A 17,976-nucleotide genomic window follows, 5' to 3' on the forward strand; every position below is an offset into this window, starting at 1 on the left:
CCAGTGTTAAAGGTTTTTGAAATTAAGATTATGTATCGCTTGAAATGTTCCCCTGTTTCCCACTCTGCCCAAACATACAAAAATTCCAAGTCCAACCCGAGAAAGCATGCTGAGCTACGTAACATTTGTTTCGTTCCAGATGAACATTTCAAACTAAGTTGTCTGTGCTTAGAGTAACTTAGTTGCTGTTTTTATTCCATGGTATAGTTTTTAGAGATATAGATGTTTTCTGAATAAACATGAATAACAGAATGTACTCTCATTTATTCTTGACTGCACTCATGCTTTGTAAAATTCCACATTTTGAGATTTTTTTAAGAAGTACTTTGAATACTTAAGTATTTTTAAAAGCAAGTACTTCAGTACTTTAACTCAAGTAATAATCTGACAGAGTAACTTTCACTTGTATTGGAGTAATATTTGACCTGGAGTATCTATACTCTGACTTAAGTAATGAAGCTGTGTACTTTGTCCACCACTGCCTCCCACTCACTCACACTGCAACAGGACATTGTATTGACTTGAGATCAATAAAACAGTCTTTATTGTAGAAAAAAAAAAACAATTTCAGACTTTCATTAAAAAAAAAACACACAAAATTTGCCTGGGACATATAAATAGAAAGTTTCTTCCTTGGAAAACCCATATATTCTTTTACAAAAAAAAACACTACCCCCCCAGACATTCAACCAGACTTGAAAAAATGGGTACTAAAATCTCCCATGGCACATTGTGGTGCATTCAGTTCACTCTAACTTTTAGTGTTTATGTATTGTTGTGCCTCAGTTGCTTTGCTTGAAAATGTGGAGCAGGTTCATAGAAAACACTGGGAAAATCAAGATGGCCAGGAATAAATTGTCAAATAAAATAATACATTTAAAGCAAATATGTGATGTGTCTGTGTCAAGGTGTGCCTATGTGTTTTGTACTGTGCTTGTTTGAGTACAATAAAGCTGACAAAATGTCTGGTTGCCTTATTGTTACCATCAGAATGAATAAAAAGAAATAAACAGTATTGCTTTGACGCAGACCAGCAAGGAAAGTGGTGTATTAAAAAGTGTGCAGCGCAGATGTATACTTCTGATATCATACAGGGAATAAAGGGTTTGTTTCCAAACAAAACACACTCCCCCTGGACCAAGGTTGGATTTTCCATTCCTTGGAAATATGACTAGTTAATGTGCTGTGAGTCCTTTTGTTCCTTAGTGAGCACTTACTTTAGTTTTCACATGAACTTATTTTTAAAACACATTAAAACCACATGTATACAGAAAATAGAGAACCAGTGAATCTGCCATTCACCTTGTGTTAAGACTTAATGAAAGTCTATTTGAAAAATAAGCCAGCTTTTGGTGCATTGGAGGCTTACTAAGCTATAGTCTGAAAAATGATAAAGTCCTTACATTTTTGCAAAAACAACAAGCTCAAGTGCTCTGATAATGAAACAAAAGAAACCCCTCTGTACCTTTAAGGTGAACTTAAGACAATACTGAGGGATAACATGACCACAGAGTTCATACAGAGTGCAAAGAAGGACACATGAGAGAGTGAGAAGGGCCCGAGTGTTTCTCAAAACCATCCGACCACCATCGGACACCTTATCTGTCACAACAATGCTAATACTGTCAAGGGGATTGAAATCAACCAAAACAAGGTCTGGGCTTTGAGTGTCACAGCTGGAGGGGGAACAAAGGACTCTTTGTGTGTGTGAGAGAGAGACATTTCAACCCCCAGTATATGTACTCTGTGTATCATGTATGAGTGCAGCAGTGTTCTGTGTTCCTGGGTGGCTCACAAGGAAGAGGAAAGGAGGAGCAGGGAAGTTGATGAGGGGGCGTCCTTTTTTTCAATCAATCCGTTTCATTTAGGCCGCAAGGTCGCCGCCACTCCTGGCCTCGTTCATGGATCCATTTGTTTGATACTAAAAGCAGAAGAAAGATAATAAATACCACTGCAATTCAGCCTTGTGAATACTTGATATTAAGTATAAATGTTTACTCTTCTCGTCGGACGACTCTCTTTCTTACGACACTGGGATATTAACTTTCTATTATTATCAACATCTTCCCCAGCAAAAACCTAGGGCTGGTGCTCGTTATATTTTTACGGGCAAACAGACAAACAAAGGCTCACCCCACTTGTTGCCGACCAACACTGGACACGCTGCATGTCTGGTGCTGTAGTCTCCCTCTCCGCTGGCAAACAGATTGTACCAGAACACTGCTGATCCCTAAAACACAACAGGAAACAGAAGTTAGCTGTGTAGTGAACACTTCAGGGTTAGCCAGAAAACTGAGAAAGATCAGCAGTGGGTTTGTAAACTTAACCAATCCCTTAAGTACAGTTAGGGTTAGAGTTAGCGCTTTTGAAATATTTATTACTATTGGCCTTCAGGGCCACCGTAAGAGAGATCTTGAAGATTGAGGTGGAATTAGTAAACTTTATTTTTATGACAGGAATTAACAATTTAGTTTTTGCTTTCAGTACATGTTAGCTATTTCATAAAAATGTTGTTCATTAGAGGATTGTTTTATCTGTTTTCTGTATTAGCAAACTAATTGGTAGTGTCAAAACTGCAAAAATACAATGATCAATTCAGACACAGCTACAGAGTCAATCTGGATATTTTATAAAAAGATTTTTAAAGATAATGAATTACCTTTTTGGGCCACACTGCAGCACCAACATCTGGGAATACTGTGGCTCCACCGGCTGCTACATCACTCATCTACAGCACACACAGAGAGCCAAAGAGAGATCAGTCCTTGTCTGCCACATCAAATTATTCTCTCAAACTTCTAACTTCCAAGTCTGCGATACATTAAATAATTCAACAGGATCACATTATCTTTTAAACGCTGTGTCATGGCACTGTCTCCAGAAATGATCAGTGGTTGTGTTATAGAACATCCTCCTTCATGCATCAGCAAAGCGGCTCTTTAACGGAGATGTTAGTATTGTGACAGCACAGACTGCAGCACACAAAAAAAGCCCAGATTCATAAATGATTGATGGACCTGGATGTGAGACACCAGAGTGTTTCCCCAGAGCAAAACCAAGGATGGAAATTTATGCTGAGCTTCATTCGCCCAATTCATTGGCTGCTCGGATCATAAGCAGCTCTCTTAATCACAGGGACTTAATTTCACTTCACACTGCGTGGGTGATGGAGTTTATTCCCCTGCCTATTAATGCCTCATTTTTATTAGGGGAAACTAGCAGCTTGCAGTACTCCAAATCTTGAACACTGTATCAGGTGCAGTACAGTGCCAGGTCACAACACACCAGCACACAAATGAATACTCCTTATCTGTTTGGTTTATTTTGGCAGAAATGACTCTCTTATTTGACAAGTCCTGATTATTTCTTCAGTGTGTTTCCTTTTCCGTAGTTTCCTTTTGTTTTGTTCAGCTTTTCTTGGAGCATGTTTCGTCATTATTGGACCGTAACAGTGTCGCTGCCGTAGACATCCACCTGCTGTGGACTCTAGCTGATACGGACATGCTGGACTCCAGAGGCAACAGCTACTACTACTACTATTCGTCTCATCACTATCATCACTCTCTCTCTCTCTTATTCTCCTCTATCACTCTTTCCAACCCCAACTCGATCGAGGCAGATGGCTGTCTCACATGAGTCTGGTTCTGCTCGAGGTTTCTGCCTGTTAAAAGGAAGTTTTTCCTTGCCACTGTCACTAGCTAAATACTGCGAGGTGCAATGCTCATAGTGGATTAAGATGAGATAAGACTGAATCTTATTCTGTCTTGATGTTGGGTCTTTGTTAATAATTCAACATGGAGTATGGTCTAGACCTGCTCTGTTTGTAAAAACGTCTTGAGATAACTGGTGCTATACAAATAAAGACTGATTGATAACAGCTCAACATAAGCAGGTAGGTTGGGGCAAGAGAGAGAAAACGGGCCAAAAAAGCTTACAGTGATAAAGACTTAGCCTCAAATGGAACGTCCTCTACCATCAACTAAGGGCAACTGCCATGTCACATTTATTCAATGAATATATGAAATCTACATCTTTGTAAAGAATGGGTGTGTGGTTGACTCATAACTGAAATTATCATCAACTTTTAACGGGGGTTCTAAATCTTATAAATTATTGTACGTAATGAGCTTAAAGTGGACACAAATCATTTAACTCATGCTTTATAACAATTTAAAATGTTCTGTTGTATTCAGAATAATTGAGCCAAATTCAATGAGTTGCAACAGAAGCATTTAAAACCCACGATGCCCTGTTTTATGGCTCCATCAATTCCAAACAGATAGCTCATAATGAGATCTTGTGAATGATAATTGTCCACACCATATGTTTCTGTGAAGAATGGTTACAGACTTGAATATTATTTGTCTATAGTTTCATTCATTCATTCATTCAGAATAATTTTATGTGCTCACTTCAGTGTTTGAGAACACAACATATTGGATCCACATCTTCACAAAACAGAGTATACACTGTCCATGAACAAACTGCCCCTCCCCTTAATCACAACATATTCTACCACTAACCTGTTGGTAATCACCTTCTCTTTTCACCAAACATCAAAATTAACAATGAACACTGAAACAATCAAATACAGATTTACTGGATGAGTTTGTAGTTCCCCTTTTCTTTACCTTTTAACGTTCTTTTAAACTCTAAAATATTAGAGCAGCATTTTATATCATCATCCAGAGAATTCCAAAGTTTAACTCCAGAAACTGAAACACACATTTGCTTTAATGTAGTGTGTGCGTATGGACTTTTGAAATTAAATTTCCGTCTATGAGCCTCCTCATGAGATGTAAACAACTTCTGTAAGTTTTCAGGTAATACTCTGTTTCTGGCTTTAAGCATAAATAATAATGTTTTAAAGTTAACTAGATCTTTAAATTTCAGCAAATAGGAGCTGATAAACAAACTATTCGTATGTGAGTTTGGGTAACTCATTCACAACATTGGTTTTCAGGTGTATTCAAACAGTGTTTACTCACATAGAAGAGCCATGTAGCTATGCGGTTTCCAGTGCCCAGCTCTTTAAAAGCGTCTGGCTCATCTTTCTGTGGAGAGAAAGTCAATATCAGGCTCAGTGGACTGTCATGTTAGCATAGATGTATATTTGAAGAAATTAACTGAAACCACATCTTACCCTTCCAAAGTCAAAGTGAGGCTCGTACTGACCTCCAACGCCATAATTTGCAACCTAAAGAGATAGAGAAATTGTTTTCTGAATCTTACAACTGGACAGAAGTGGTTTCAAACAGACTAGCACACACCAATATGAGCTTCCTAAGGGGAGGGGGATTGTTGGAATATATACTGTCATTGTCATATCAGAGAATCAATTTAATTTACTTGAATTTCCCCGTTGTGGGACGAGTAAAGGACTATGTTGCTATCTTGTCTTAATGTCAATATCTTTAAGCTGTTAAGCTAACTCTTCTTTACCTGCAGCTCTTCTGCTGTGTCCATTTCCAGTCCTGTGAGGTCCTCGATTCTCTGGTTGATTATATCAATCAGTGGATCTTCGTAGCCAGTGAGCCAAGCACTAGAATACAGTAGAGAAAGCAGAACAATGAGGAAAAAAAGAGTGTGGCAGTAAGACACACTTTTGTCCACTAGATGGCAGTAAAGAATTCTTCCGCAGCAGGCGACAGAGAGACATATCATGCTGAAAGCTTTCCATTAAAAGGTCAGAATGGAAGTGAAGTTTGGCACCAACATGTGGAAAACAAAGAGTGGAAGTCAAGGTATGAAGATCATAAAGGATGATTCAGAATCTCCAATCAGCTCAGGGCACAGGGTCGTTCTGTTTTCAAAGTATTAGAATGTGGACATTTGGCACAAGGGTCCAGTTGAGGACGACGGCTAAATATTTTCATGGATTTAACAGCAGCCCTCACACTGCCTGCCTTTCATACTCACTCCAAACTCACTCCAACACCACAGTCTAAGAGAAGGCCTCTAAAGACACAGCTGCTGATCAAGCATTAGAAATTAACTCTTTCTTGTGGCCTGTTAAGACATGAGGCAGCTGTAGCTGTGCTGGCCACATCACAAAGTTCATACTGGAGTTCTGTCTGGTGATGACGTCATACGACACAATATCCACATTAAAAACCCTGAAAAAGCAACTTTAATAGTATTATAGAACTGAAAATACAATTTATATGAATTACTAAGAATACAAAAGTGGAAGAGTATGAATCATCTCAACACTGTGTGGAATGTGGGGGATTTCTTTAGTCACAGCGCCACTGAGAATACTTCCTCCTCCACTGTCTCATGGAAGTGATCTGGAGATTTTCTGCAGATTTACTTTGTGATGTGTTACAGTGAGATGAGTCATGCTTCTTATTGAGAATTTCTGTTGATAATAAGTTATGTTTTGGAAGGGATGCTGGAGAAAATACGGGCCAGAGTTTTTTTCCTTGTATTTTGAAGCCGGTTCACTGAGAGTTCAGATTCGTCTAGTTAGAAGCATATGTGTCCGTTCAGTCTTTAAAGTGATGTCCACTAAAAAAAGGAAATGCATGCTGGCTAACACATACACACACAAAAACATCAAAAACACACCCCACCCTAACACCAGCATGCACGCTCACTTACATTAACTACCAAGAACAGTTAAACCAAAGAAATGTGGGGTTTTTTGGTCGCTTGGTAAACCTGCTATTTTTAGGTTTGGTTGGAAGTTTAACTTAGAATCAACTGTGGCACATTTTAAACGAAGAAGCACACGAGTTTCTGTGATTTTAAGCGCGCACGCTCAGGCTTTGGGGGTTTCTTAATCTCTCTTGCTGATTTGGAAGTCAAAGAAGGAGAGAAGAGCTGCAGCAGCTGTAATGAGCTCATACGAGAACGCTGGAGAGGTTCATTCCTAGAAAGCAGAGATTCAGTGCTCTTGATCTGAAGTAACCTGGGAAGGGTGGCTGGGGGAAAGAAAACAGCTTGTGACAACTGCAGATCTGTGAAATGACTAAATTGTCAAGTAAACTGAAAGAACAAACAATATTCAGCTACACTGAAACACATTAACAGCAGAGGGAGGCTTAGTTTGGTTTAACTCAGAGTCAGAGTTTTCCCTTCAATACATCAAACTTCCCTCAGTGTTTGTTTTTCAGGTGTAGCTAAACATGTTCATTTTCTCCATGGTGGTTACCAGTTACAGGGATTCAATTTAGGATACAGAGTTAAAGCTTAAGCGATGGATTGAGACTTCAGGGAGGGCATCGTGGCCCTCCTGGTCACCTGTCACCCCTTACCTCTTGGAGACTCTGTATTGGGCCGTGGTAAGTTTCCCAGTTTGGGGGTCATGCACCGTGGCTCGCCTTAACTACAGTAGTTTTCCGCAGCAGACGGACACCGAGGACGAGGACAAGAAGATTTTAAAAGAAGGGTGGAATGTGACACACACAAGAGGATGAGCGGAAAGCAAAGGAAGGAAAAGGGGGAGAAAAGAGAGGCAGATCCGGTCACTAGTTGTCAAAAACTTTTATTAAGAGGAGCCAAGGGAGTGTTTCATACGGCACTTCTGGAAAGTCGTTCTTCAAATTTGAATGGTGTGCCTCTGATACACTTCCTGGCTCCTGAAATGCAACTATGTTAATATCTAGCAGAAAAGCAACACCTCCATTCTCCCCTTCCTCCGTGTACAGACTCCTGAGCAGAGAAATATTCACAAAGTCCCCCTAAATATCTGTAACAGAATCAAGATTCATTCCCCCCCTGTAACCAAATATCCTCCCCTTGTTTTTCTTTAATGTCTGTGACCAGTGAAAGCACCATGAGATAACACGCTTGAAACAGCCTACAAATATTTATATATCGTGGGCTTCAGCTCAGGAGCCTTTAATCTTTGTCAGGGCGGAGAAGAGTTGCAACAGAGGAGAAATGGGATGAGTCATTGAGGGGAAAAAGGAGGAGATAATCTCACTGTCCCCCTCTCAACTCTCTCCTTTATCCTCTCGTCGTGGTAGCTCCTGCCTTTGCCTTACCTTTTGCTGATCCGGTATGGAGCTGTCTCTAGCACTCCAGTGATGGGGTTGGAGATGGTGGCCCTGCGTAGCTGTGAAGCCAGGGACATGATTTACCCACACACAGGGACACACATACAAAGATGTGTGTGCATCTGTGTGCTTGCATGACTAGCAGCATCACATCAACCAGCCTCACAGCTTTGACCCAAGATCCCAACTCAGTATATTAAACCACAGACTAGAGGGGTTTACCACGAAGCAAGATTAGGGGGTAAGATGGGTCTGTTGAGCTTTAACCCAGAGTTTTACCTGTCACAGAGCTGGCTCTCTACTAACCTGACTAAATTACTATGGTAGCTTACTCTAAACTCATAACCTGGTCGGGAGCAGGTTATGTTCAGAACTTGAAATCTGATGTAAAGTGCTGTCATTTCATTAATTAATACCTGATGATGTCCTCAATGGGCAATACAGATCATCAGCTGATGCAGTATGGGAATTTTTGGAACCATAACATTGCGTTTGAAGCATACTGTATAAAATATGGACGTAGTATCTGTGACGTCACCCATCTGTTCCTGAGCGCTGTTTTGAAGCCAATCGACGGAGGCAGCCATATTGGAAATGTGGAACTCAACCAGTCATAGTGTGACGTAATGAGGCGTAGTTTGAGCCTCCTAGCCAACAGCTATGTGTTCCCGACCGGGAGTCCAGTCAGTCATGTCCTTATTTGGGCAAAAACTCGTAATCTTAATATCTTCTGAACCGTCGCATTAGATAAAAATCCCCCCCCCCTGTACAGTGTGTGCCGATAGAGAAATTAGCTACGTAGAACCAAGCTGCTTTTTTAATCAGGCTGTAAACATGTTTATTAATGCTGCAAAGATCATCTTTTTTGAATATGGGTCTATGTGGTTTCCGGTGTTTCTGCAGCCGGCCTCAAGCGGGTTCTCGATGTGTTGCAGTTTATAACACTTCCGCATGGGCTTCATACTTTGAGACCGGAGGTTGTTGCTTGGTTTGAAGTAGCACCAAACAAAGACGTGCAATGCACAGACTATAAATTGCATCAGGATAGCCTGTCTATGCATTTGTGTGTTTCAGTTAACATTAACACCTTTCAGTTTCAGCAGATCATCCACACAGTGAAGGAATGATAAGGGCACAGCATCTCTGATCACATTAGACATACATTTTAATGTTTGATCCCAAAATCCTGACCAGTACGTTGAACACAACTGGTTTTCCAGCAGAAACACAGATAAAAAGAAACTGTTTATATTTATATTTATTCACCTACAAACTAAAATGAATAAGTTAGTTAGGCTTCTACTTGGCCAATGGGTTTTGGGTGTTTTTTTGAAGAGGAGTTATCCAACGTAATCACAGTTTCTGTCTGTTCTGCTGAAATCCTGACTATCTGTCTAAAAGTTTCAGTTGTACTGCGTGTAGTTGTCACGTTAGAAATAAACAGGACACACTCTTCATCTAACGTGTGATCAAATCAATATATTAATTTACAAAGAAACCCAAAGTTTTCTGCAGGATTGCTTTCCTGCATTGCAGCAGCAGGGCTGATTTTTATCGTTGTAACTTTCAGCCTGAGGAAGCTCATATCCAGCTTCCTGGTACCTGATACCTCTTCTGGTCCGGAGCTTTAGTCTTTATCGAGCCAGCTTACTTAGTCTAGGTATGTTGAGCTCACTTCGTGCTAGACCCCTCAGAAACTGATTATCAAATAATAACAATTAATAGCCAAGTTACCAGTGTTGCTTTGCTCGTGCATCGTATGCTATCATAGAGAGTAACTTACTCGGGGCTTTGCCAGCTGCTTGACCCTCTCAATTTCTTTGTCAGCGATGATGTCAATGTAGCGGACAATGTAAGGGCGGTCCCACTCGTCTTGCTGTTTGACGGGTGACAGTACGTATTTTGGGTTGTGATTGTTGTCATAATAACGACAGAAAAGCCGGCTCTGCCTGCGGGGAGTCTGATGGAGAGAAAATAAAATAATTAAGATTGATGTCAATTTGTTACATTTGAGATTGTGTTTTCCCTCTTTGTCTCCCTCACCATTCTGATCCCCTCGCCACGACACAGCATCTCGTACTTCTTCCTCTCCGGGACCAGCTTATTGGCGACCTTCTTTTTGGGCTTCTCTGCCTTCTCAGTCGTTTCCCTTTTGCCTCGCTCCTTCTTTTTCTCAGTTGGATCCTCTGCCTCTTTTTTCAGCTTCTCCAGCTGGAACTCAAAGTACTTCACGTTGCCCTTGGCACGCTGGTGCTCTGGGTCTGACAGCGGGAAATGAGAAGCCAACAAAAATAATAGCAGTGATTACAAATGGTGACGACCGCAGCAATGTCACGTCCGTACATCTGTAATCAGAGTAACTTAGGCAACGACTTCACACCATATCTTAAGTATCTGAAAAGAAAGAAATCCAGTGTGCAGGGACTCACCCAGTTCGAGCAGCCTCTTGGTGTACTCCAGAGCCCGCTCTATCTCTCCCTGTTGGTAGATGGAGTAGCTGAGGTAGTCGAGCACTGTCACCTTGTCTGTTGTCGACTCCTCTCCCTGGTCAAGCTGCTTCAGAGCCTGGGCCATCCACAGCTCAGTGTGGTAGTAATCAACATCTGAGTAGGCAATTTTCCCCAGCTCGTAACAGTCCTCCACAGTCATCTGGCTCTTGTGTTTCACACCTGGTTTGGTGAGGATACAGAAAGAGGGGGGATAGGCATAGAATGTGTCTTTTGTAATTAAAAAAACACAAAAACCACCTACCCGAAAAAATCTCTCCTTTCATGATCTACAGTTAACTGGGACTTTCTTGGCAGGTTCAAATAAGTATACAAATGTTATGCCAAGTAGATTCGGTGAGGTTATATGCAGATTTTAGGCTTTTACCTGGGAGGTCTCCTGTTGAAATGGTGTTGGCATCCAGTCTATATGTGTCTTGTAACCGAAGGAGAGCTTTTGCGGCCCCAGTCTGGTCCTCATCTGTGGGGAAGTGCTGTCTCTGGATAGTCAGGTTGGAGATAAATCCTGAAACACATGGGACAGAGAAAGGTAAAGTAAACCACGAGAATGCATGGAGAATTATAGTTATAAACCAATGAGCAATGTTGTCTTCTACTTCAATAACTCACGTAAAGGTGGCTGAAAGAGGCACTTGACTGCTACTGAAATGTGCCAGGTATGATGAGCACCCCAACAGGGAAGCTTACAAAGTTTTCCCATGATTAACAGGTGTGTTCAAAAGCTATATTTGTTGTTAGGTAAGCAATCAAACACAAAATGTTGCAATACTTTGGAGACACTCATGAGGTAGTTTAAAGATCAATGAATCCCAGCACATTAGCAGAGATCCCTGCATTAGACCAATCTCAATGGTATCAGAAAATTCTTGGGAGTTCCTGTCATGAAATGTATTAAAGTAATGTCTTGTGATTTCAATAGTGTTAGCATTTGATGTAGTATCTGTTAAATCCAGCCCACAAGATAGTGTACGATTATTGAGCTAGTGCAGAATACACTCCTCCATCCATACCATCGGTGGTGTCGCTGAGTACAAGGCTCTCCAGGTCCCCCCACTCCGTGTTCAGCCTCTTCATCAGTTTGAAAGCATTGACAGGATGCCCCAGGAAGCCCTCGGGGTCCTGTGTGGCTGTGGCTGACAATGTGTCCAACTTGTCAGCCCACCTTAGTAAAAAAAAATGATAAAACAGAGTTAAATATATAGCTTTGACTTGAATCCCAAAGCAAAGGATATGTACAACAGGTTGAATCGTCTGCAGATGTTCTTATGTAACTTACTTTTTGACCTGCTCAAGCTTGTTCTCCTCTGCTTTGATGTAGTCCTTCAGAGAGGTGACAAGGTCTTTTTCTGTGTATAACAGATCTGTCATCTGGCCTGAGGTACAAAAACAAAAATATTCCACCATTGAAATTGCTGAATAATCACACAGGGTATCACTATTTCATCAGATCAGCTCAGGAAGCTACAATCACAGATAATCTTTTGCTTTTATGTATGTGGTAAAACATGAAAATATCATCAAAGGGTCCATTTTCTCCTAATGCAAGTATTATATGTTGCTTCTTTTTTTTTTTTTTTTACCAATAGAGGTGTAGAAGTCATGGTGGGCAGAGAGTGACTGGAGGCAGCTCAGCAATAATAAACACCAACATGGGAGCTCCATCCTGAGGAAAGACGGACAGCATTAGATATAGTCTTCATAAGATAATTTGACAGACTTTAAAACTTGCTCTCATGTTATAGCCACAGCTTGACATTAGAGGCTGCCATACTCGAACATCTTTTAAAAAGACAGATGTTTCAGTCACCTACCGCATGGATTACTCCAGCTCCCTCCCCGAGCGCCACATCAAACATTCCAGACTTAACTACTAATTCAGAGTACTGCTTCCCTGCAGTTCTAAACACACTACAGTAATCAAACTGTTACCAACTTATTTGCTGTTCCAACTGAATCCAAAACCTTGTTGTTTGCACCATGTGAAACAGAAGATACTGTGAATACTAGAAATACTACAGTAAGCAAGGAGTGTGGATTGTCAGTAACTGGGTCATTACTTTGTGAAAGCCACCAGCAGCAGTTTCCTAAACATAAAAGGTAAGGTAGAACAGAGGAATGGAGACGTGACCTACAAAACTCAGGGAAGTGTGTTAATTCTTGCAGAAGTGTGGCCTTGCAGCCACCACACAAAGCCAAATATAAGTCCACAGTGGCTGTGGCTGTGGCTGTGTCCGGTCTGGCTTTGGAGTTGGCACAGTCATGGCTACAACAAGGCTTGTGGCCTGTGAGGAGTGGCACTGTGATCATTTCACCCAGACAGACAGACAGACAGAAATTACAATACAACACAAAGAGGAAGAAAAGTGCAGGCACAATGCAAGGTGTGAGTGACGGTGCGCACAGTGGATCTAAAAGTTGTTGTTTTCCATGTGGCGTAGTGTAACTTGGACAGTAGTGGGATCTCTTGAAATGTGAACATTTTCAATATACAAGTCTGCACTGAACATATCAACACTATACATAGAATCTTAAAAGAGGTGTGAGAATTTAACTTGAAATAAGTCGTGGATAAGGATTAAGTAATCTCTTTACCTTATTTTTACAAAAAATGAGTCACTGTTTGTTTTTAGTTCCCAAAAAATCATGTTACAAATACTACAAATGAACCAACAAACAAAATGGACTGAAAGTACACCTTTACCTGAACATCTGTGCCACACATTGTGTTAAAAAATTGGTTCACAGATGACAAGAGTCGGCAAGGAGGAACATGGTGGAAAGAAATAATGCCAACAGAATAACAATCAGCCAAAATAATTTGGGGAAAAAACAGAAGCTGGGTAAAAATTGTTGTACTTTCTTGGAGGGGTGTTATCTGAGTAGGAATGTCTACTTTGTGGATGACACAGCAGCGATCAGTAAACTATGGCCTTTGGGTGTGTTAACGAGTTAGGAATTTGGTTTACAAAATTAAACATGAGCCAAGTAGGGCTCCTCTTGACTTGCTAGAGGCAGTCTTGTGCTGTTTGAACATTTTTGGAAGGTTCTCATATCTTGGAGAAAACACAACCTCGAGTACAATTACCTGATACTTTGCTCAACAAATGAAAAAGATAATCAACGAGGACATCAACAGAGCCCTGGGTGACATTTTGAACATCTTTCTTGCAAGTAGATTATGGGAAAAAGTAGTATCCTTAAAACTGTACTGCAAAAAATCCATTACAGGCACATCCAAGCTTGCTATCCGCACAAATACACCCCAAAAGGTCATGCATGAAAAGTTCATGGATGCAGATTACTCATTCCTTTCACTGGTAGCAGACAGCAGGCTCAGACAGGTTCTGACCCTGCCACTGAGGTAAAACAGCAACTTTATTTGGCATTTCAATAAAGTGCAGCAGCAGCAGCAGCAGCAGGCACAAGTGAGGAAGGAAAATACATCAGTCTATTAAATTAAAGAAAATTTAAATTGTATTTCATTCAAATAAGTTTGGATCAGACAAAAACCTGCAAAAAAAAGTGGGGAAATTACCATTATCCTTTTACTGCTTCTGCTGCGGTCCCAGAATCTGGGTTGCCATTCAGTCCTTGATACCATAAATATGCCTCCTCCACTTAGATTTCCTGAATACAACTTAATACTGTGTGATTACTGTAATGATGGGAGACAGCTACTGAGCCCCCTTGTTAAAGCGATGTAGAATTGAAATGCCAGGATTAAAGCTGTTAGTATGACAGTTATAATTTAGATCCATGTGTCATGCCATACATTAAAGCGAATAGTAGTGAGAGTGTTAGTGTGCATCTATACATGAGTGAGACATCAGACCTGTATCATTTAACATTTTACCAACCAGACACCCTTAAGGCACTTTGTTTGAGCAAATTAAAGAAGAAACTTGTATTTTTCTCTGACCTATATACATTTCACTGCTTTCTGTTAAGCCATTCATGAGAGTATGATGTTTTTAACAGTTACATGTCAATGTGTGGTCAGTGTGCACGATTTAGCAAAGAAAGAACTAGATCCAGTTTCTTTTCTGTTGTTTGCTTGCTACTTCTGCTTTCCTGTTTTAGCTAGTATGACTGAGATCCGGACTGAAGTAGTTACTTTCAGTTCTGGAATTTAAATGTGGGAGAGAAAGGAGCAAAAGCGACAGAGATACTGGCAAGACAGGGAGTATTTCCTCTGGGAGGAAGAGCTGAACTCTCATCCAAAGATGACACTTGTAAGACGTGGAATGCCTGAAGAAAACTTGCTCTTTAATTTCAATCAAAAGACACGTGAACAAAAGAAACTAAACTGATGCAATGTCAGACATTTGTAGGGAAGACAGATGGGAGCACCATTAATTAACAGCTAATTCTAGCTGCTGTATGTCCTGTTTGTAGCACTTTAAGTTTTCAGTTTTTCTATCTTACATTTGTAGCATTATTAGTTGTTGAATTCTCTGTTTGTAGCATTTTTCTGTTCCTGTGTTTCATGTTTAGGTGCATTTCGACCAAGAGTTCCGGGGTTGAAATGCACGTAGTTTAAGGGTAAAGTCACTAGTTCCGTAGTAGAGTTCCTGCGGTCAAAAAGCGATGTTTGTTTCATTTTTCTGTTCCTGTGTTTCATGTATAGGTGCATTTAGACCAAGAGCTCCGGGGTCTTTTAGTCCCCAGAACTACTTTCCCTGGAACTAAAAGGTTCCTGTGCCCCCAGAGTTGTCTGCATTTTGGCCGCGGGCTGAAGTCCCAGGTAGATTGTGCAAATCAGGCCAGTGACGTATGGAGAAAAAAAAATTACATTCATAATTCTTGAAATCTTAATAAAAGACTAAACTAGTATGCATTCCCAGGAACTCCCTCTGTGTTTCAACAACTGTGTAAACTCCACAAACACTGTAACATCCAACCAAAAGTCCCAGGACCTTTGAAAAGTACTACCCCCCAAGCAGGGGCTTTTCAGGGGGGAGATTATCTACCCCTGAACCAAATTTAGACCCTGGTCCCTCCGGTGGAAACACACGTAGTTTAGGGGTAAAGTCCCTAGTTCCTTGGTACAGTTCCTGCGGTCAAAAAAGGCCTTTTGTTGCATTTTTCTGTTCTTGTCTTTCATGTTTGTTGCATTTTTCTGTTCCTGTGTTTCATGTTTGTTGCATTTTCAGTTGTGTATTTCATGTACATTTTGTATGTTATGTTTGCTTATGTGGTGGACCCCAGGAAGAGTAGCTGCTGTGTAGTGGCAGCTAATGTGGATCTGAATAAAGGAATAAAAGGAACTCTTATTCCAATAATAATGTTCAGTTATCATATGTAATATGGTAGTACACTGTATTGTGTTACAAACAGTTATACTGTGTCAAAAAAAAGTATAGAGAATTAACCATGAGTTCTGTCCAAGTATTTTAAGACTCTTTGAACTTGAGGGTAACCAATAACTAGTGATTATCCAACACATTTGGTCTGCCTCACTACAGTTTTTAACACATTCAACACGACTCCTCTAAGTCTTCAGTGTATTCGAGAAGCTTCTTCTTCTTCCTTCATCAGCTCTCTTCCTCGCCAAGTTTTACGGACTGAGGCTGAGGAGTCGGATAACACAGGATGTGGATGGAAGAAGAGGACTGCCACGTCTTCGCCCCTCCCCGCCGGGGCAGAAGCTCATGTGAAGCCTCTGCACACACAGACACACACACACACACACACACTGCCCCGTGGAGTCTGAACTGATTTTACCTGCAGTAACCTGTCAGTAACCCCTATTAACTGTCCCAAAGAATGTGGGGAGAATGTGGTGTGTGCATGTATGTAAGGAGGGGGCTGCGTGTTTACTAAAATAAAGTTTAACCAATGAGGAGGTTCACTTAGAAATTGAAGTGTCCATCCATATTGAGGTGTCCATTCCCCTTGTATAGCACACAGCTCTGCCTCTCACTCACTGGAGCGTCTAACATAGCAGACAATGAGCTTGTCAATGTCCTGTTGAATTAAATCTGCGTATGTTCTGATGTTATTGAGAGGAGTCAGCATCCCACGCTGCACTGCACTGGAATTCCACAACAGAAGCTAGTTTTTCAATCAAAATTCGGACTAAGTTATCTGTCCTCGCTTTATTCGACTTAAACTAAGTCTATTTTTGCGAGGTATACTCTCCATGAACCAGTTTGGTAGTGTTACGCACGATTCTGCAGACGAGCAGTCTTATAAATCAAAGTTTCATCCAGGTTAGCTTGTGTTAAGCTAGCCGAGCTAACTGTGGTGAGATCAGGAATGTTGGAACACCTAAAGCAGAAGTTTGCACACAAATACAACCCACTGTGGGAAGGTAGCTCACATCTACAGGTTGACATGGGGGATAACTGCACAGGAAAGTTGTTTGTCATTTAGTAGTTACCTTATTGAGAGCATCCTGGAGCAGAAATGTGTCCCTGATCGGTCGTCGGGTCTTCTGAAGCCGGAGACTCGGTGCAGCAGAAAATGACCTGAACTCAGTCCTGGTGGTTGGTTCGTCCTATAATCTGTGATGTTTCGGCACACTGCTCCTGGCCATCTGGTGGTAAGGAAGGGCTGGATTTTTTGGAGGTCTGTCTGAAAGCTACGTGCAGATTCGCACATGCATTCAGCCTCCTGTTAGACTTCAGGGGGCTGTCGTTTTCTAAATTGCAATGGGAGGTGTCTAGTTGTCTTAACCCGTGGCGAGACAGAGGCAGAAGAGTTTTGGGGGGACTTAATGGTTAAAAAATCTGTATTGGAGAAGTTAAACCACTGCCATAGACATTGTGCAAAACTAGATTGTTTTATCTTTCCACTTGGCCACGTAATGTAGTTTTTTGTTAATTTCACCTGCAGACTTCCAGTCCTACTTCCCCCACATCCCCACATTCCAGAAAATTCTTCCCTCCCAACCAAAAACTATGACTGGAGGGAGGGAATTCTCTCCTGTGAGCTACTGAGTTCAACAGGGTGGAGCTAAGTGTGTTAGTGTGTGAGTGTGTGTGTGCGTGTGCGTGTGTGTGTAGAGAGAGAGAGAGGACAGCAAACTGTGACTGTAATGCATCTTAGTTGCCAGACACAATACATGTAAACTAGCAAAATGTTAATGGCATGCCCAGTGTGAACACGCCAGTACATAGTGTATAGTACACACTGCAGGGACAGTCATTCATTCAGTTTCTAAATACTTGTCCATAGGGATACTGTTAAAACAGATGGCATGACTCAGCATATCAGAACATCACCACTTCATTGAAAATAAGCGAACACTGAGTTTATATTGGAATGATATCCACAAGACACTGGGCAAGGTGTTTGAGACTCAAGTACCCATGACCTTTGAGGCTCTGTACTTGGGTCATGCTCTGTGTCTGAAAAAGAGGAGTGATACAAAGCTGCTACAAGTGCTTTTAGCAGCCTGTAAAAAATCAATCACCAGAAGGTGGCTTAAACCAGCAGCACCAACAGTGGATGACTGGTTTGGA

General features: G+C 41.1%; 1 protein-coding gene across 2 annotated transcripts; it reads right to left on the reverse strand.

Annotated features, from left to right (window-relative positions):
* Positions 1 to 1,019: 1,019 nt before the first annotated feature.
* p4ha1b (prolyl 4-hydroxylase, alpha polypeptide I b) lies at positions 1,020 to 17,436 on the reverse strand. Of its 2 annotated transcripts, none has more exons than XM_034681813.1 (15): positions 16,893 to 17,436; positions 12,091 to 12,173; positions 11,787 to 11,883; positions 11,521 to 11,672; positions 10,878 to 11,015; positions 10,433 to 10,672; positions 10,047 to 10,264; positions 9,787 to 9,963; positions 7,992 to 8,062; positions 5,443 to 5,542; positions 5,144 to 5,197; positions 4,989 to 5,054; positions 2,660 to 2,728; positions 2,134 to 2,230; positions 1,020 to 1,921 (listed from the first exon to the last, which is right to left on the reverse strand). In XM_034681813.1, exons 1-15 carry the CDS (start codon positions 17,111 to 17,113, stop codon positions 1,851 to 1,853), a joined length of 1,854 nt encoding a protein of 617 aa, XP_034537704.1. In that variant the 5' UTR covers positions 17,114 to 17,436; the 3' UTR covers positions 1,020 to 1,850. The 2 variants fall into 2 exon arrangements, with proteins under 2 accessions (XP_034537704.1, XP_034537703.1); XM_034681812.1 differs by lacking the exon at positions 7,992 to 8,062 and adding an exon at positions 7,260 to 7,330 and having other exon boundaries at positions 16,893 to 17,382.
* Between the last annotated feature and the right edge of the window lie 540 nt (positions 17,437 to 17,976).

Source organism: Notolabrus celidotus, chromosome 4 (assembly GCF_009762535.1).
Source record: "Notolabrus celidotus isolate fNotCel1 chromosome 4, fNotCel1.pri, whole genome shotgun sequence".
In the NCBI taxonomy this organism is placed as follows: domain Eukaryota; kingdom Metazoa; phylum Chordata; class Actinopteri; order Labriformes; family Labridae; genus Notolabrus; species Notolabrus celidotus.

Coding starts and splice junctions, on each gene's coding strand:
- p4ha1b (XM_034681813.1), bottom strand. CDS start 17,113: ATGTGCGAATCTGCACGTAGCTTTCAGACAGACCTCCAAAAAATCCAG. Junction 10,673..10,877: donor TTCAACAGGAGACCTCCCAG/GTAAAAGCCTAA, acceptor TCACCAAACCAG/GTGTGAAACACAAGAGCCAG. Junction 10,265..10,432: donor CAAGAGGCTGCTCGAACTGG/GTGAGTCCCTGC, acceptor TCCCGCTGTCAG/ACCCAGAGCACCAGCGTGCC.